The sequence below is a fragment of the Nothoprocta perdicaria genome, unplaced genomic scaffold (genome assembly GCF_003342845.1).
Source record: "Nothoprocta perdicaria isolate Ctin4 unplaced genomic scaffold, notPer1 scaffold_130, whole genome shotgun sequence".
Classification (NCBI taxonomy): Eukaryota; Metazoa; Chordata; class Aves; order Tinamiformes; family Tinamidae; genus Nothoprocta; species Nothoprocta perdicaria.
Genome location: NW_020454428.1, coordinates 1921441 through 1942064, shown reverse-complemented (window position 1 = coordinate 1942064; position 20624 = coordinate 1921441). Strand labels below are relative to the sequence as shown.

Sequence of the window (20624 nt, the reverse complement as noted above, 5' to 3'; positions counted from 1 at the left end):
AGAGAGAGAAGAAAGGAGATAGATTACTGTACCTCTTTAGCAACTGTATGCCAGTGCAGGTGAGTTTCACACACATCCATCCTCTCCTGGTGAAGGAACTTGCATTTATCCGGTACCAGAAGGGCATCACTCACAAACTCGCCCACTGRAAAAAACAAAAGCAAAACCAAAAATGTTTATTTTGCTTCTAGTACCTCATCCTTTCACATGCTCAGCTATGTGTAGGCTGGCTCTCATGAATGACTGTCAGGGACCAGTTTGCAGAGAACAAGAGAGTCTGCCCGGTGCTTTCATGACTCTGTTGTTCAGACTTTGAAAGCAGCTCCTGCCTTGTTTCAGAGCAAGGTTACGAGGACTTTWGTGCAGCAGGGTAGCTCCTATGCACCAGCCCCGAGGCGAGCAGGAGCTGTCAAGGAGACCCGGGGCTAACTCGGGAGCTGCGGAGGCCTCTCCCGGCGCGGGGCGCATGGGCAGTGGGGAGGAAGCGCCAGGCTCGGCCTCGGCACCGGTGTGTGATGAGGAATGAGGCTGGGACCGTTCTGAAACGGTCACAGTTTTTTTCTCCAGTGCAGCCCTGCAAACCCGACTCTATTCCACAGCACTTCTCAGTTACAGCACTAACAGCTACACAGCCTGTGCAGTTATTTGTGTTATGGCAGCCTCTTTCTTGCAACCCCATTTCATCAGCCAGRCAGAAAGGCAAGCGGAGCCCAAGGCGACAGAAGATGACGACTCATGATCATCTCAGTATCACACCTGGGGAGTGGGCTGAAGGGGCAAAAACACCTTACTGAGGAAGCAGGTGACCAAAGAGATTGTGCACTAGGACAAAAGCTTACACATCCGTGAGTAACAATTCCGACARCACAACTAAGCAATCCCCAAAACCTTCAGTGGTTTTTGTTGAAGGAAAATTGCTGGAATGGTTGCAAGAAGCTGACATGCTGACCAAGTCCAGCCTAGTCAAGGCACATGACTCAGCTGGCACAAACTACCAGGTCTCTGCGGCAGATTTGCTGCAATCACCAAGAAGCTACAGCCCACGAGGTCCAGATGGACAACTCCAAATGGCCCAAAGGTTCCTGCACATAACGAGTTAATTAAACAAATGAGATGGCTGCAGGTTTACTGTTCAGCATGKGGTCATCTCAGGGAGCTAATGAAGTGGCCCTTGAGACTTACAGCTAAGAAGATACAGTACAGATAAGTACAAGCAACACTCAACTCCAGTGTCCACAGTGCAGAAAAGTCTATGTATACACCTGCGCTGTAGATAGGTGTATTTTGACCTACATGTCCGTGCTCTATTTCAATGCGTTTGATTGCAAATCTTTTAAGAGTGAGTTAGTTAATTTACTAGGGAAAAAGGGGCTTTATTTCTCTTGCTTGACAGACACTAACAGATGCAAATTATTATCAGAAACTTCTTACAGGAGTGTTCAAAATAAATCTGGAAGACTAGCGAGCTGAAACGTATTCTGCTCTCAGTCTACAGTTTCTGTTAACAACCTCTCTGCTCCCACTGTTATCACCCTCCAACCTGCCAAGGCAGCTCGAATTTGCACTAGTTTGAGCTGCCTTTCTCCCTGTGGGCAGCACCGGTCCCCCAGGCAAAGTCGCTCAGCTCGTGTTTCAATGCAGCCCCTTAGCACGGAGGCCGGCCCAGGTGCCCAGGTGAGGGTCCACTGGCAGCGTGGGGCTGCCTGGCTCTCAAACGACACGACTCTTCATAAGGAACCGCTGTGGGGCTCTGCGCCCGAGCAGCCAACACAACAGCCACCAAAGTCCTTTATGGCAAACATTTCTAACCCCCAAAGCCTCCCAAAACCTGCAAATCTGTAACACTGGCAGGCACCATTAAGTCCATTTTAGTCCAACGAGATTTGGTTTAGCAAGCTGCRTGTACAGTCCCAGATGTAACCTGAGATCACGCCCTGGAAACTCTCTTTTTCTTCTACTCTTGTTGTAATTGGGTTGACATCTCAAACATTCATTCTGCCTGGCCTATTCATTGGGAGCACAAACCTATCAGACAGAAGCCCTTTAAAACAGCTCAGTTTGTGGATAAGCCCCCAGCTGTATCAATTACTCCAAAACACGTTTATTTAACCCTTCCAATGCTGTCGAACGACAGCCTGTTGGGGCGGTTTTGCCTTGGTTCAAGGGCCCAGCCAGAGGCCCTGCAGGAGGGAGCAGGGCGGAGGGAGAAGCACTGGTGCTTGCCCAGGGCGCTCGGCTTCGGCACATGGGGAAAACCCTGCAGAGCTTCTCTTCTCCCTGCTGTTGCCTGAAGGACTGCTGGAATTAGCCCACATTTACAGAAAACGTCAGGGTAAACTCAAAAAGCAAACCCTAAGAGAAATGGTTTTCTGTTCGGTCTCTCTGTTACAGCAGCTTTAGTCCTACAAGGTCAACAGGAGGAAGGGAAAATAGCAACACAAGTCCTGGCTATGCAGGTTGTAGCTCTCGATATTTCTAACTGCTTGAGTATCCAACATTGGTTTTATCTGTCATTGCCAAGTGCTGGGATTGCCGAACACTGCTCAACCCCCAAACTCCCTTTCCTTCAGATACCTCTGGAGATCAGCTCCTGCCTCCCCTCTTTAGCATGCAGGGCACAGACCTGTTTTGTCCTCAGGTCCCTCCTTCCCAGTCTCTTCCCTCCTCATCCTCGTGGGCCAGGGGTTGCTGCAGGGCCCAGGCGGCTGGCGGGTGCCAAGGGGTGGCTGAGTCGASACCACCACCGCCAACAGAAGCCCTTCCAAAACCTGTACTGATCCGTGCTGCAGCACAGGATGGGYTGGTGTTAGCACCACCAGGCTCACATTTTTCCTGTATTTTTGCATCCTCTTCAAATACCTTGCCGCTCCCCCAAGTAACCCAAGTGTAACYGGTTGTTGCCCCAAGAGCTGGTCACTCATCTTGGCGGCGAAGGCCTCACCCCAACCAGACTGCTTTGGTTTGTGGCCTGGACAGCTCTGCACAAAGCCACCTTCACATGGGCTCCTGGGCTCRACTTGTGTAAAGACACAAGGTAAATTAAATCCTGGGCCTACAATTTATTTAGCTGAAGAGTAACAAGTCTCTGCTTTCTTTTAAAATCAAGTCGCTCATTCCCAACTCATGTATATATTTCAACAGCAACATTTAAGGTGCCGTATTCACTGTTCATTATAAAGCTCAAAATGCCCCTGGAATGCAGAYCACAGCAAGCAAGTCACAGCTTTATTCTACAAATCTATTTTTTCCTAATATTAGTAACCTCTTATGATTCAAAGGCCTACTCTACATTTACACTGGGCTTCCTCATGGCATTATGCTGTTGTATCACAGTGGAGTGGCAGTTCACATTTTTCAAAGATAATTTTGCCTGGGATTGTGACRCCTCATTTTACTATTAAATCATTTTACTGCAACCACGCATGCCCCATTTTTCCTGAAAAATACTGTTGGAACAACAGGAGACTGCAGGGTGCTTGATCAGAAGTTTGATTCCGAAACGCACTTCTCTACACAGCGAGGACTGAGAGCATGAGGACTCAACCCAATGCTCAAGAAAAGAATTAAGATTCTAGTTGAGGCACCTGATGACAGAGCCTTTCAAATCACCTGTAGGAAGAGAGAGGCTCAGCAAGGCAGCAGCTGCACGACGGATGCCAAGCAGCTCAAAATGGCAACTAGACCGTCTAACCTCTGCAACATTTCTCATGTTATCAAGGAACAAACAACTATGAACTTCTGATGGACAAAGCACTTGACTAAAAACCAGCAGTTGTGGCTGTACTGCACCTCAGAGTTCGGATGTTGTTACAGCAGTCTTGGAAAACCTGAACTCTAAGTATTCATTAAGATGTAAGTGTTTATTAAGTCCAGTATCTGGATTGGACTTCAAGTATTCATTAAGATAAAATAAATAAGAGAAGGCAGGAAATACYAAACAGTCAGAAGATCATCTGAACTAAAACGGGTGCACCTTGTATTTGCTTTCCCGTTAGGCTCCACTGCGTACACAAACTGCTAATGTCCTCACTTCAATGCAATCCTCCTATAGAACCCTGTAAAACGAGGGCTCTTCTCAAACCCTCCTCCAAGTCTTCGATSGCAAGCACCAACAGAATTTCTGCTGACTTTGCTACTTTTGTGCCCGACTGCCTTTTCTCCTATGATTTACTTGCTTTCCAGACAGAGTGCAAATATTATTCAGATTTCACAAACCAATACTGGATGCATTTGTTTACATGCAGAATGATCCAAGTACGCATCATTACATTCTCTGTCATCTCTACAGACAAGCTGTAAAAACATTTTCTTTTTTAAAGTCTGTAGCACTTCARTGATTTATTGAAGCATTAAGTTCATTTCCTTCTCTGTTCTCTCTTCTGCTTCTCTCCCATCTTCAAGGAAAATATTTCGGGGCGTAGAGACACCTCTCCTGTCCCTCATTGATGTCATAAAACAGAACTGTGCCCATGCCTGTTCCTGACACTGGTACCATGGTTTATGTCAGGTGCTGTGATTCTCTGCCCCATCTTACCTCTCTAAAACACCCACACAAATACAAAGCACTTCCTCAGGACTTGTATCGGCAGGACCAGCAGCCTAGGTCACCCGGGTATCTAGGAACACGGTGCTGTAAGAAGTCATCTTATTAATTTGCTAAGATATTGTGCACTTGCACTAGAAGCTGACTAAAGACACCAGTCCAACACTGTACAACCAGATGCTCCCAAAAGGTGAGGGTGCTTGGCAGGAACTCGGCACAGCTGGGACCAGCGACCCCCGTGCTCTGCATTACAGTTCACTGAGATGATTCTCACGGACTGCTCTTAACTGGGGTACATACCCACTACTGGGTACAAAGCTGCATATAGGGTGCACATACRGTACATAAAGGTAAGTGGAAGAATTAAAACGTTACATTCGTGTTTTAAGGTTTGGTCACTAAAAACTATTTCAAAATGACAGTGTTCCTGCAAAAAAAAACAAACCAAATTTCAAATAAGGAAGCCACTACTGCAGTGGAATGAACTCATTTTTGTTTGTGTTTTCTTTCACTAATCTACTTCTAGAACACCTTCATACTGCATATTTCAGTCCAAAATTGAGCCTCTCTTTTCACTTGGACAGCAGCTCAGTTCTGCCCTTGTTCTCCCCGTCCCTGCCGGCCAACAGCAGAAGCCGCCACAGAAGCAGGGGAGGCTGCAGCTGCTGCTGCTGCCCTGCTGCCTCGGGGGAGCCTAAACACGCTCCACAGGCAGCAGCGGAGCAGCAGCTGAGCAGAGACACCTTCCCGACTGCTAACTGCCTAAGCAACCGCTGGCCATGACATTACATCGCTGTGTCCAGAAGACTCTATTTGCCCAGATCGAGCTTGCTTTCAAACCGCTACTGCCTGCAGACAACGGGCTTTATTACTAGCGATCTGAGGGAAAAGATGTGGAAACAAACAAAAACCACACCACCATATTCATGGTTAGCCAAGTTTACAGGGAAAAAAATCACAACCATAGATTAACAGCTATCTGCCCAAACGYGTTTTTGCTCCACACAGAGCAAAGCCCTTATTCATGCTGCAGCAAGTATGCCACAGCACTATGATCTATCTGGTAATGCACCTGCAAGGCTACTGGGATAAGAGAGTTTAGAAGGAAGAAAAATAATTAAGAAAAAAATAAAAATTCACAAGGATAATTAAGCATCAGAAGAAATCTTCCCCCAAAGGTACAGAATCTCTGTCACTGAAGCTTCTCAAGACCAGGCTGGACCAAGCCCTGAGCAGCCTGCTCTGAAATGGGTATCAGCCCTGCTTTGAGCAGAAGGTTGGACTTGAGCCCTCCAGGAATCCCTTCCAGCCTGAGCAATCCCGCAGTTCTGGCTGTCCCTTACTCCTCTCCCAACACTGCTGCAACAACGATCCCCAGCTTCATTTCAATCCCATTCTCCTTCAGAACATACAGCCAAGTGCAGCCATAAGTAGTGATTATCTCGCACCCTTTGGAATAAATACATGAAAAAGAAYGCAGGTATCCTGAGAAGACAAGGTCAACTCTTTGGCTCTTTGAACTGAGTGCAACCTAGAGCAGCATTAAGGGAGTTCACCACCACCATAGCACGCTCTGTATCATCACTCCTGGTGGGCTGGATAGTTTGTTTCTCTGTTATCCTAAATAGGTTAGCAATGAAGGAGTCAACTTTATGGATAGGAAACAAAAAGAAGCCATTTTGTCAACAACACATGCTCATGGAACGGGCAACCTAGCTATATATAGGCGACATTGCTTACATATAGGCAACGCCAAGGTTTCTTGCATCACCTTCCTGGCTGGTTAATGCGTAGTATGTTGGACTAGATGAACCACCTGTCCCAGGTGGCAGGGGAACTTTCAGGCTTGCACATCCTGAACTATCTCCAGAAAACACCAAGTTGTTTAAATAACGTGAATACAAATTCCAGCTTCTAAGGCCATAACCGCRCTAACTGACACAGTGCAAGATCCTGTCCACCAAGATTAGACTCTTTTTTACAAGCACCGCTTGATCGACGGGGTCTGAGAGCAACGACCGTCTGCTACTACCGAGAGGCCGAGTCGCCCCAAAAGACAAGGCTCCCAAGGCGACAGCAGCTGCGCATCGCCAGCGGGCCCCACGGCAGCGGCACCGCCAGGCCCCACGGCAGGGCACACACGCGCTGAGCCACCGGCCCGGCCTGCTGGCAGCGCTGGCCAAAAGCCAGGGGCTCTGTAAACGTGCCGTGCCAGGTARATGTTTAATGCAAATATTATTACATAGGCAAATCTACTTTATGACAATGATTCCTCTTCAGCTCTTGTTTGCAAGGTTTTAACACAGTGAACATAGCTGCCGTTTTCAGTAGTCAGTAGAAGAAAGTCATGTTGTCCTAAGTGATGAATTCTAACCCATTTGATTTATTTTCTCTTCAATGATTTTCTCATTCTTGAGTCATTGCGGACAGAAACCAAGGCGGGACTACCAAGCGAGATCACGGTCTATCAAGAACCATATCCTGCCCTCAAGGATTAATAATAAAAACACTATGCTACATGCAAATACTAAGAATAACATGATAAACAAATATTAACTATTTACATAGACTTGGTCTTCAGAAGCACTTTGTAGTCACTTAATTTGATCCACAGTATCAAAATGTGAATTTGTATGTCAAATACCTTCTATCAATAATATCAACAGATAAAAAATTCAAGAGAGTAAATGGACTTCAGAGCAAGATGAATAACCATAAAGAAGCCAGTAAACAAGAACAGTAAATCTATTGTAGACCTACCACCCACAAAAGCCCAGAAATTGGACCGAATAAACCAAGACTAATCACTGGTATGGAACATTCTGTAATGCATCTAAGACAGTCTATAAAAACTTATCTTTTCAAATCAAATCCTTTGTAGATTTTGCCCCTACTCAGAATTATTATTTTAAAAAATCTTTTTTTCTAATCATTGAAATTTTAACAGATACTTTTACATTATTTAAAAAAAAGAGAAAAAGGTATTTGTCCCAAGTGTATAACAACAATATTAAAGAAATCAGAGTCAGTACATTATATATTTTTATACACACATTTGACAGAATAAAAGTCACTAAAATGAGTTGAAAAACTTTTTTTTTTTTTTCCTCTCCTCCTCTCACATGCAGAGAAAGGCAAGTTGGCCAAGCTATAGTACTCGAAGAACCCAAATTCTACCTGGATAGCATTACACGTGACAGTAAGATAGAAACACTTTATAACACTTTAACAACAATAAATAAATAAAATTAATTCCCCTAAGCAGAATTCATTTATTCAGATAATATTTTTTTAAGCCAGACGGTCCCAGTTACAACCACCTCCTCTCACCATGTTGCTCGGGCTTCGCTGCTTAACCCTATTTCGGGGCCGTGAGGCACCCCGGGGACACGCGGCAAGGCCAGCACTGCGAGGGGGAGCRGTAGCACCTCCGGGCAGCCCTCACCTCACCCAAGGCAGCTGCCCTCTCTTCCAGCCCCGTATCTAAATTAGCTGTCCTCAGCAGAGCCCATGCTGTTTGGGAGCGCTGCTTTCCTTAAGAGCTTTACCTCTGATAATRCACAAAAAAATGCTTAAAATTGATTCTCTTGTAACAGACCAGATAACAGTAATTGTGCRCAGACAGCCGTTCATATACAGGAGACATGGAATTAGAATTCAATTTTAAGCTACATATCCCATTTGTATTTTAATTTAAAAGCTACTCTTGAAGCACCTTCACATAGCAGACACTTTAAATTATAGAGATAGTTATATAAATGAAAATTGAAATTAAATTTCATACCTATCGTATTAGAGTTTAATAACAATAACAAAAGAGGTATATGAGACTTCAGTATTACTGCTTTCTTTTACATGAGAAAAATGAGGGGTGGGGAGAAGGGACATTCTTATCTAATAAAGGGAAACAGAAGCAGTAACGGGCAGGGGAGGCTATAGAAAAATATTACTAAGAGTGATACTCAGTCAGGCTTTAATCTCAAAATCTAATTTCCCACATTAATGGGAACAAAACTGACATATCAAAATATTTATCATTTAAAATACGGAGCAAAAGGGCATGTGGAGGTTAAGTTTACACTGTAGCTTAACTAAAGCTTGATTTTTTTCCCCAAAAGCTGAAATAGTAAAAGAAACATTAAAGCTTTATGACCTCAATGTTCTATAATGAAAATTCCGTGGTGACAGTGATTTACACAYGCTGTGCTAACCATTTTCAAAGTCAAGCCAATACTTAAAAATATCACCCTCCCTCCAAAATTGGCCAAAAATTTCATGAGTCAATGATGAGTATGGAAACGTGCTTAAAATAAATAAATAGTAATAAATAAAATGAAATATATATACATATATATATATGAAAAAAGAAGGCCACACGACCCCCCTCTTCCTCAGCTGCTCCAATGGCACCATTATGACCCCCCTGGGCCAGGGTATCAGTCTAAAAAGAGGTTAAGCACCGGCCAGGTTAAGCACCTCTTAGTGCAGGCAGTTTGGGGGTTACCTCTTTGCCTGGGCTCACATTACCCAGAGCTGCCTGGCGGGAAGGTGGCCGGAGGAAAAGGAGTTGATGGATCCAGGTTGGCATCTCCGAGTCAAGACTTGCTCCAATCTCCCAGAAATGCCTATTGGCCTCCCTACAGAGGCACAAAAAATACAAACTGGAAGCCTTGTCCCAAARGCTTCGTTTTTTTCTGGGGCTATAGGAAAAATTCGTGATTCAATCTAAGCCTAGAAAAATCTAAACAGGGAAAAACTCTTTTAAATCATAAGTTTGTGAAACAGCAGTAGTAAAATTTGCCTAGCATACAGGGAGCAGAAGTTGAAGTCAGCTGCAGCTGAAGATTTTTCTGGAAACAAAACAAAAGACACAAAACAGGACGGAGTTTGCCCATCACAGACTGATAAACAAATCCCAGAAAACAGGTGCAGAAAAACAGGACACAGAGAACAGCTCTAGCTGTAGACCCTATATGGATGTATTTGTGCTGTAAGGTGACATGCAGCCCTTTCAATCACAGGGCAAGGTGCTTCMGTATTAAGTATCACAAAACAAAGCAAAAAACCACAACAGTCCTTTTCACCAAAGGGTTGGCAATCTCTGCTCAATGAATTGCCTCCAAACAGCTGCAATCAAGGAAGCTAACCTGAGATAATCAATAATTGGGTAACCAATTAAGAACAGCAATGAGAGTAATAGGATGACTTACAAAAAGAAAAAAAAAAAAGCAGGAATATGCAGAAATTACACCCTAGACTAAACTATAATAAAAATGTAGGAAAGATATCAAATATAGAAACACTTAGATAAAGAACAGTTGAAGGAAAAACTAAAATGAAAACAAGTTTCCTTCAGGGCAGGCAGGACTAGACCTCCTAGGACAGTGCTCATGTATTCACCTGAGCACCCTCAGCAGAAAAAAAGTAGAAGCTGGCATTACTACAAAAAAGTGGCATTACTACAAAACCCAAAATTGATTCACATTACCAGAATTAACTTTGATAACAGACTGCTATGATTCAATTTTCTGATGACCTACTTGCAGTGATCTAAAAAAAAAAAATGGGGTATTTCATGTATTCTACACACAAAAATCTTACTGACAACATCAACTAGATAGACAATGTTAAACGCAAAAGGTAAAAGATTTCCAATAATAGTGTTTCTCAATCATTACTTCTAGCACATGGTTTTGCTAGCTTTCATATTTCAAAATGATGAAATAAGAACCATAGTCTATGCACCAGATCGCACATTTAAAACTGAACTAGAACTCAACATTGCATTTTTAGGTACACGAAAGAAATTGTGTGTGAAAAAGAAACAAAACTTTAGCAGGTTCAGTAGAACAGGTTAAGACCATCATTCTCTTTTACATATATTTTGTTTTACTACAATTGAATGTTTGAGTTCAAATGGGCCCACGTTCCCATATTTAACTGGAAAAAAATCATGTTTAAGTTCCCTTAGTAACCACTAAGGAAAGTTTCCACATGACGCTGGAAAAGAAAACCCTGCCATACCTCAACCTGGAGGCCAGTTCTCCCTTTCTGAATAAAGGTTAAACAAACACCAAGCGGAATGAAAACACAGTGCTACTCCAACATTCATTAGTGCAGAGGAAGGCACTCGTAATGAAGGCTGTGTTGAACTGCACTGGAAATCAGTGGCAACTTCTCAAGCTAATGAAGAAGTATGAAAGCTACTGGTCAGCTCTGTTTAGCTGACCAACAAGCAGGCTGTGGCGGTATTAGGTAGAGCATGTATAGACCGAGTTTAAACGCACAGAATCAGGGAAGGTGAGCAGGGACCCTCTGCTCRTTTAGCTTGCAACATGGTTCACCCTCCCTGGGGTAAATACAGCGTGAGGAAGGGAAAAGGTGGGAAGGTGTTTGGAGTCACGGAGCTAACCTCGGAGACCACCCACACCAGCCTCCTCTCAAGCGCATCCCTCAGTTCATGGGGGCTGTCAAGACGAAGCGTGTCTGAATTTGAAGAGCTTCAAGAAAATCAAACTGCCTTTTTTTTTTTTTTTTTTTTTTTTTTTTAGAAAAATAAGGCTTTGAAAATGGTAATTGGGAGAATTTGGGCAGTTCTATTGAAAAGAAAAATGGAGTGTCAGGAGGAGTGTCATCCTGCGACAAGCACACTAAAAATACCTTCTTTCCTAACATTTCAGATGAAATTTGGTATCTAAAGGATTCAATAAAAGCTGAATCCCCAGATTGCTAATGGATGCTTCATTCTTATGAATCATACACAACCTTTCTTAACTTGTGATTTCCACTGCAGAAATTTGCTGCAAGAAAAAAACACTGCATTTGAAGACAAACCATGTCCTGTGTTTAAAACACCAGCAGTGTGTGAAAAGGGTATGAARAAGCCCAAGGGAGCGCCGTCCTGCACAATAAAGATGCCACCAATGGCGGGCGAAGGATGAGGAGCCCCCAAGCGCGTTTGGCCTCCCGGTGCCAACGGGCTCATCCCGCCAAGGCCGGGGATGCCCACACAGCTCTCCGCGGGCAGAGCGGGGGCGGGCCGAATCCTCGGCAGCCGCCTCACGCGACGCTGCTCCACACACGCGCACCCAATGCGAGGACACAGGACACGTCTCCTCCTGCCCGAGGTCGCCGGTGACAGGAGCTGATGAATGAGCGTCCATGAGACGCCAGCGACTTGCAGTGCTCAGAGAAGTCTCCTCACGCTGCCCCGTCCCCTGCTGCAGTCACGGGTAGTTTATCCGTTAAGTGCCGAGATGCGACGCTGCCACATCCTAAGTGCTACTTTTATCAGTTATTTTTGCCTGAAGGGCAATGTGCCCTAAATCAAAAAAATATATACTTTACTGGAAATTAACCAGGTTCATTCTTACACTTTCTCAAAGTCATTTTGCAAAACCCTTTCTCCAAGGTTACAGATAAGCTCTTGGAAGCCAACTTGGCCTAAAAAGCCATGCTATCCATGAAAAAATGAGAATGTAAAGGCATATGTATGAAAAAAAARGTGTGAAGCATGTTAACAAATCACAAAGTATCACAGAAATCCACTTCAACTTTATTGTATCTATTTTCTCCTCATMTAAATTAAAAAAGCAAATATGAAGATTAATCTCTCCTGGCACTGACAATGAAAAAAACAGTATAGAGTGTTGATCATAATACATAGTTTTTTCTCTTGTTACTACAGCTAGCATAGTAAAATGGTTCTTAATTTGTTATTTAAGAAACACATTTTTTATGAAAAGTAATTGCAATGTCTTGGTGAAAGTGTTGTGACAGAGAAATACCAAATCTGGAAACCAATTTACAACTTAAATTCAAAGCAATGGGAACTTAAGCTCACAGTCAACTCAATTATACAGAAAGCAATAAAAACAAACAAAACATACATAAAACAGGTTTCCATGAGACAGTTCCCAGAGTCTGCTTATATCCTGGACAGATTACCAATGTAAGCTTGTGCAGGGAGAGTTTGTTCAGCCGTTCCTGGATCCAAAGGGACTCCAGAAGCAGATGCAGATGTAACTCAGTGCCAACAAGCAAGACACCCACCCCAGCACTGCAGCCCCCCGCTTGCTTCTGCACAAAACAAGTGCCAATGAAGCCTCTCTGACCATTGCCCATGTATGCAGGGGAGAGAAGAGTGCAACTTCAGACAAGAAAGAGGCATTTTAAAAAGCTTGTCAAAAGTCTMACCTGCTCTCCTCCACAAGACTTTGGAAACACAGTTTCAACAGCGCTCACTCCTAAACAAGAATCTCCTCCTTAAAGGTCTGCTTACTACGCTGGCTTTTATTTTTCATTTTCCCTTTGGAGTTCAAAACCTGAAACATTGGTATTCTGACATGCTTTGTTTTAATCAATTATCATGTACAGTTTCATGTACTAAAGAAAAATGCCAGCACTTGTAGACAATAAAACAAAAAGATGTTCATCATGACTACAAGATAATGCTCTTCAAATAAAGACTACAGAAAATTTCAACTCAAATCATGTTTTAAGCCACCTCCATAACAGAGAGGAAAAAAAAACAAAAGCATCTGATTTTGGTGATTTTTTTCTTTATTAAAAAAAAAAACAAGTTGATTAAAGCTGAAATAAAACACAAGAACCAGAGATCTCCATTTTGCACTGAAAAAAAAAAGAGAGAAGTTAAAGCCAGTTAAAACATTCACCAGAAGCTACTGAAGAGGCCACCAACCATCACTTATTACACAAGATGAAGGCATCTTTGCTTAGCTAGGTGTCAAGAAGAGTATCTGACAGCAGTTGTTCGGTCATTCGACAACCACAGCCCTTGCACCCGTCTCCAGCACAAAAAGTACAACATCAGAAACACTCGGACTGTGCTTGTGACTGCCATACTCCACAATGCTTTAAATAAAGTATTTTATTGCCATTTATTGAAAGAGAAAGCATTATAAAACAACAGCTAAAGTGATGCAATTGTATCCTTCCTTACATATGATGAAGCATTGACAGAGGCACCCAGAACGCTTACCACTCCCAACAAGTGTCATTTTGCTGTGACAGAAGGATATATATATATATATATATATAGACACTTTTTTTTGGTTAAGTGTTACCTTGTCTTTATATTAAACCATTCCAAAGGCAGAGCTCCCAGGTCTCCTTCTGTTTCTGGGACGCAGCAGAGGCAGCGCTGGCTGCGCAGCAGGTGCTGAGACAAAGACGAAGGGCCGAGGGAAGAGATTGTGTCCAAGGGGGTTTTAAAGATCTCCAGAGGAGGAGACTCCACAACCTCTCTGGGCAGCCTGTGCCAGGGCTCTSTCACCCTCACAGTGAAGAAGTGTTTCCTTAAGTTTCTGCAGAACTTTTGGTGCTTGAATTTGTGGCCATTTCCTCTAGTCCTGTCACTGTCCACCACTGAAAAGAGGCCGCCCCCCTCCTCCTCACTGCCTCCCTTGAGGTATTTATACACGCTGATCAGATCCCCCCTCAGCCTCCTCTTCTCCAGGCTGAACAGGTCCAGCTCTCTCAGCCTTTGCTCATAGGGCAGATGTTCCAGGCCCCTGATCATCCTCGCAGCCCTGCGCTGGACTCTCTCCAGCAGCTTCACGTCCCTCTTGTACTGGGAGCTCAAATACAGGCTCTGCAGCACAACTGTAGGATCACACAGACTCGTGTGCCCACATCCTGCCCTTCTGCAGCCTGAAATCTGCCTGTTTCCCTCAGCGTTGCCCCTCGCTCTCATCCTGGCAGACAGTCTGACTAGCCCTTCCTCACGCTCGCCACGCTCTGCATAATTCAACAGACACTGTCACAGCCCCCAGTCAGCTCTCCTCGAAGATGAGAAGCCCTTAATCTCGTGTGTCATTTCTCGTAGGGAGCCATGTCATACCTCAGGTAGCAACTGTCAGTCTTTCAACTCCATTTCTATTATATACTTAAGTAGACCAGAACTGCACACAGGATTCAAAAAATGCAGGTAAATCCACACTTGTCACAACAGTATAATTATGTTCTATGCCTCATTCCCACTCCTGYCCTAATAATCCCAAACACGGTGCTTTTTCCAGGTGCTAATGAAGGCATGTTTTCACAGAAATATCTATTAAAGGGCAGTCAATCGCTCATGAGCAGCCAGAGGTTACTCACGGTGTGTCACCACACCCAACAAATTAGGATTTACTTGTGTGGTGCTTCCCCCAGGTACATCTCCTCAAAAATCACTGAATTTCACCCCTCATTTTACCTCCAGTCAATCAGTATCGTGATGCCCTCCTGAAATTCTTCACAGCTTCTCTTTACATGTCCCACCCTGAATAACTTAGTGTCATCAGCAAACAGGTCCCTTCACTATTTACTTGCGAACAACCCGAAAAGAGACTATGTTGAATGTCACTGGCACAGGAGCTGATCCTCACGGGATTCTGCTGGCTGCCCTTCGTCACCTTGGGGGCGGACGATGTCTTTTTTTCTTTTCTTGTCTCCCCTACTTASCCATGTAAGAATTTTCTCTACTATTCACAGTAGATTAATTCCTTTAATAGCTTCTGAGTAATAACCATTGCCAAATTTCTTTTGAAAAATCCAGCAGACACATTATCTATTTGCCTATCTAGTCCTGTTAAAAAAAAAAAAAAAAGGGGGCAATTTCTTGTTACGGAAGCRGTAATGACTCTTTCCAGTATCACAGTTACTGGCAAGCCCAATAATTCTCACTTTCAGCCACAGAAAATAATAAATAACTTCCCCTCCAAAGCAGGCTTATCGAAAGGTTCCTCAGGTATAAGAAATAGCCACCAATTTCCATCACTGACTCTTCTTTTGCAGTTAACTACTGCATTGAATCTGCTGGCAACACGCTATCCTCCTCCGAGACCAGGCCGAATTACAAGGAGATCCTACCACCACTTTCTGTTATGTGGGTGGGATGATGATTCACATATAAATCAATTTAATGACATGTGGTAGGATGCATGCTTCCTTTCTCCCTSCCCCCATCTTTCCTTTCCCTAAGAAATTAGGCAAACATTTAATCAGAATCCTCCCATTGCAAAAATCAAGTGCTATATATTACAGGAAACACCAAAGTGAAAGCGTAAATCAGCTCTGTGGCACAGCAGAAACGTGTGGATGGAGAATTCCTGCCTCTGAAAACTGGAGATTATACAAGCAAAGGGATACAAAACCCCCAATGGCGGGGAATGCCCTAGCTTCGTGCATGGATATATATTAATGTATTTTGTATATGTATATCAAATACATGGTTACAGTCTATAAAGATTCCTTATTTGTGTCCACTCTTCCAAAGCCTTAAGCACTTCATTATTCAGAGCCCAGCTACTAGTGGATGCTCCTGTTCCTGAAGAGCATCTTCCTCAGCCTTTCAACTATAAMATATTGCTTATTTTATCACCCCCACAGTCCTTACATCACCAGCTTTATGAAGCTGAAGTACTCAGATAAGACTAAGAGAAAATTCAATGGGGGAGACTGATCTTGTCTAGGGGCAGAACCGAGGCTCCAGGGGACCCCGCGGCAGGCGGTTCGGACAAGGCTCGCTCAGCGCGCGCTGCCTGGGCGCTGTCCCACACACACATGGACAGGGACACRGGCAGGGTACCACCAGGCCACCCAAACCCCTGAATGGTGGCTCTGGGCTCAGCCTTCAGTCACAGAGGCAACCTCCAGTTCTGAATTTCTTCATTTTTTTAAGCTCACACAGCTGAGCAGAGACTGAAGCGAGCTGGAGGTGGGCAGCAAAGCCAGCAGAAACAGGAAAATCCTGAGACAAGTTAATGCCATTCAGTTGACAAGGCACTGCATGGAAAACCCAGTGGAAAGCCCTCATATGATACATGAGGGAAGGAAGCTTTGCAGCTTTAAGTAGAAATAAGTGTGCTACATACCAAGCTCAGAGAAGAGAACAGCAAGGGCCCCTCACTATGAGAAGGCCACGGAGGGGCTGGTGCGCATGTCCAAAGGAGGGCAACAGAGCCAGTGCAGGGGCTGGAGCCCAGACCTTACGAGGAGCAGCTGAGCRAGCCAGGGTTATTTAGCCTGGAGAAGAGGAAGCCCAGCCTCATCGCTCTCTACCGCTGCCTGAAAGGAGATTGTGGTGAGGTCGGTGTTGGTCTCTTCTCCAGAAGAACTATGGACAGAACAAGGGGAGATGGCCTCAAGTTGCACCAGGGAAGGCTCAGGTTGGATATTAGGAAGAATTTCTACACGGAAGAGTGGTGAAGCCTTGGAACAGGCAGCCCAGGGAAGAGGCAGAGTCACCAYCCCTGGCAGTGTTCAGGGAATATGTGGATGAAGAGCTTAGGGACGTGGCTGATCAGGCACAGTAGGGTTAATGGTTGGACTCGATGATCTCCAATGTCTTTTCCAACCATAATGATTCTAAGCACRAGACATCAGAAGTAAACACAGGCAGTTTATAAACTTGCATAGGAGAAAAAAATGAAAATGGAAGCACAGTATCAAACAAACCATAAGAACCATCAATTATGTGCCCCTATATTTAAATGATTTATTGCAGGCATAACCTCAGTACTTTCTTTGCTATAATTGGCTAGACATGTGTATCAAAACTTCAGAAAGTCTTTTCTTCTGACATCAACATATGGTTACTTAACAAGCTGCTACAGTAACAAAGCATGACAAGTTAATAAATATTTTCAAAGATTCTTTAAAAATCAAAAACAGAAGCAGGCTTTTCATTATGCAGCTGAACAGCAAGAAATACTTGTCATACAACCTAATCCTCTTGTTTATGGACAAATAAGTAATCAAATTTTGACTGACAGAAGTGACACACACAACCATACCCCAGAACACCCAGGCCCTGTGTGAACGCGGGGTTTGAGGGCTAAGGCAGCAGCGCTGCGTGCACAGYGCAGCTAAATCAGAGCCCGCTGGCCAGTGCGTGCGCAGCCACGGGCGTTCCCGCGGATTTGTACAAACCACCATGGCACGGGGCAAGGACAGCTGCTCCTGCAGGAAGCCTGGACAAAAGGGCAGTTAAATGGGTACAACAGACTGCGAGACAGGGTGACAGCCTCACGGGAGACATGAGCAGAGGGAAAAACAAAACAGCACTGTGCGATACCCGTGCTCTACCCCAACAGAGAAAAGAGGCAGGCGAACAACCTGCCTTCCTACCGCAGCCAGCGGGAGGCTCTTCCTCTGGCCTTACCAAGGCCGAAGCTGCAGCCAGGGTATTTTTCCAGGACAGTTTTGATAAACAGGCACAGGGCTCCYGGCACTGCTCCCTGAAACGCGGCGCTCCGCAGAGCGAGCATCGCCCTTCAGGCCCACACGGTCCCCAGCGCCCAGGGTKTGGGGCTGCSCRYGSGCAGCCCCACGCTGCCCACCCGCGTGCCCAGGCCGGCAAACCCCACCTTGCCCAGCACCAAGGCCCGCCCGAGTCTCCGCTAGCCAAGCGGCACACGGCAGCATTCAGCCCTTCAATGTCTTCACTTACATTATAAAAGGAATAGGGACAGTAGTAGCCACATCATTATTCAAGAGAACTGAATCCCAATTTATGTCATGGGGCAGCTAACAGAGCATGGTACAACAAGAAGCATACACTGAATCATGCCATTTTCTAGACATGTGAAGACAAAAATATAAATCCTGTTACCAGAAAAGCATGTTCAGTGTGTGTCCAAAAAGGAAAGTGACCTGACAACTTCATTTTCCTAAAATGTTTTCCCTCCTCAGCAAACTTAAACTACAGCAATGGTCTGGGTTGATAGAAATACGAACAAAATATACTGGGAAACCAGACTTGCTGGATGGGAACATTTTTGCAAAGCTTGCACTTTTAAGAACATYGCCAAGCCCTGCATGTGGGCACAAATTCAAACTCTACTTAAAAAAGTAAATAAGACTGAGAACATTTTTCTTCTTCGGGGTTAGTTAAAATGTTTTCTGGGGTATATTTACACAGTTATTGTATGGACACATGGCTTTTTCAAATAAGGAGCTTTCAATTAGCCTTATTTAAGTAATTTGTTGCTACATCAAATCCATAATTTGTTGTTTAGCTGCCTCCAATCGAGAAAAAGAAATATGAAACCATGCAATCTATTACTCGCATCAATCCTGCTGAACTACATTGCTACAGACAGAGTGCACTAGCAGCCAAAGAGGCCRGCAGGAGGGCAGCTGGGGAAGCGACGCGTGCCCCAAGGATTTGCTCTTTCCACTTCTCCAAAGGCCTCACCTACCAACTAGGATGTTTCAGAAATGCACCTTGAGGACCTCCCCAGGCTCTCACCACCAGCATTTCAGGGGGCTGTTCCCCGCAAAAAGGGATGGTCAACAACAGCCAAGCAAAAGGTGCTTGTGCAGAACTGCTTARAACAGGAACACTGCTAACAAGAGACCAAAGCCAAGCTGATGAGGACTAAGCAGCCTGGCTTCCCCGCTGGCTGCTCTCCTGCCCACAGACCATCCACACGCACAGCAAAAACGATCAGTTCTCCCAGTCTCACCCTCCAATGCCRCTTTACAGAAAAACACTCCACAGCATTGGACTCTGTGGAAGGACACACAAGACCCAAAGGGCTGGCTGGGAGAAAAGACAGACCATGCCCAGTTTGCGTTGCTTCCTCCAACGCAAGCGCTGCCACGGCCCCTCTCCGTCCTGCAGGCCCCTGGCAGCACCCGCCGCTTCCAGCGCTTTGGTTTCTACCAGCTTCACCTCAGTCCAAGCCAGAAGTTGGAGGGCAGGAGAGAACACACGTGAGGATACGCAGGCAGACACAAACACACAGACCTAGGCAAGCAGCAGCACATGTTGGGGGATGCGAAAGTACAACAGAGGAGCTAAAAACAAAGCATTAACAGGAAAAGACGACTTAAATACCTTCAAAAATTTTGCCACCAGTAAGTAAGGCCCAGCTTGCTACCTGAGATAACAGGCATGAAATTCTAGGCAATCTTCCATTCAAAACAACARGTTATTCAAAACAATAACTCAGGAGAGATGCCTGAGATACCCAAGTCCAGTCCCTTACTCCTGCAAGGCAGTTGCACACAGTCCTCTTAATAAATTTATGATCTTATTCATATTCCTTTTACTAGAAGACTGGTAGAGCTCCTTATTCTTGCAGACACTTCCTTGCAATTTCCAGATTAAATTTATTCATGGCCAATTTATATTCATTTGCTCTTGTGATGACATTGTCTTTTATCTTAAATTAGATTGTAAGTTCTCCAGGGCAATGACAAAACCTTCCTGTGCAAGTRTATCATCCCGAGCATAATGGCTCCCTGATCATAATTCAATACTTYGGTTACGATGACAATATCATAAATAATAAAAATTAGTTTTCACAGCTCCACTACTCAGAACTTCTTCCATCACATCTCTAATTAGCGCAAGTGCACTCGCAGGGAATTTTATCAAATATATTATGATGAAGTTAGATGCTTCTGCAGATCTGCCCTATCTCTAATAAGCTGCTTATCCTACTCTRCAACTGCATCTACACTACAAGCTGATATTGTTATCTTGATTGTGAAAAACTACAGGAAATACGACAAGTGGGTAGAAGAGCATGTCCCTTACCTTAAGCTTAAACATTTAACAAATTTGGCAGAAGAGTAATCACTAACATTCATGCAGAGGTTAGGAAAACCTCAATAAGGGGCTCTCTTTTGCACACTCAGAATTCRCATTAGTACAAATGGATTCCAAAAACGAAGTCTTAAACCCGGGTACTCTRTCAACAGCAGCAGTGCTCAGAAAGAGCTCGGTGTTCTTACCTGTGGTAACCTCAATAACTAGGCACCTGAGAGCTTGGCACACGTATTTCTCACCACACAATCATAATTCCATGTCTAGAAACAGTACAGAAAGCTAACACACCCTTCATAATTCTAGGTATATATTTCATGTATCTCTTGTTTTGAAACATTTGACTCCAGTGAGAAAATACATATTATTTACTCTGCAGTCTTATTTTCATGAAATTAGCACACTTGGTGCTGGGCATCAGGCACAACATGAAAATAAAATAAAATAAAATAAAATAAAATAAAATAAAATAAAATAAAATAAAATAAAATAAAATAAAATAAAATAAAATAAAATAAAATA

General features: G+C 44.1%; 1 protein-coding gene across 2 annotated transcripts in view; it reads right to left on the bottom strand.

The window, feature by feature from the left end:
- APP (amyloid beta precursor protein) overlaps window positions 1–20624 on the bottom strand; it is a 147165-nt gene that overhangs the window by 99661 nt on the left and 26880 nt on the right. For both annotated transcript variants that reach the window (XM_026033656.1, XM_026033657.1), the window contains exon 3: window positions 33–145. In XM_026033656.1, the coding sequence (XP_025889441.1) occupies window positions 33–145 (113 nt within the window). The remainder of the gene's footprint in view (window positions 1–32; window positions 146–20624) is intronic.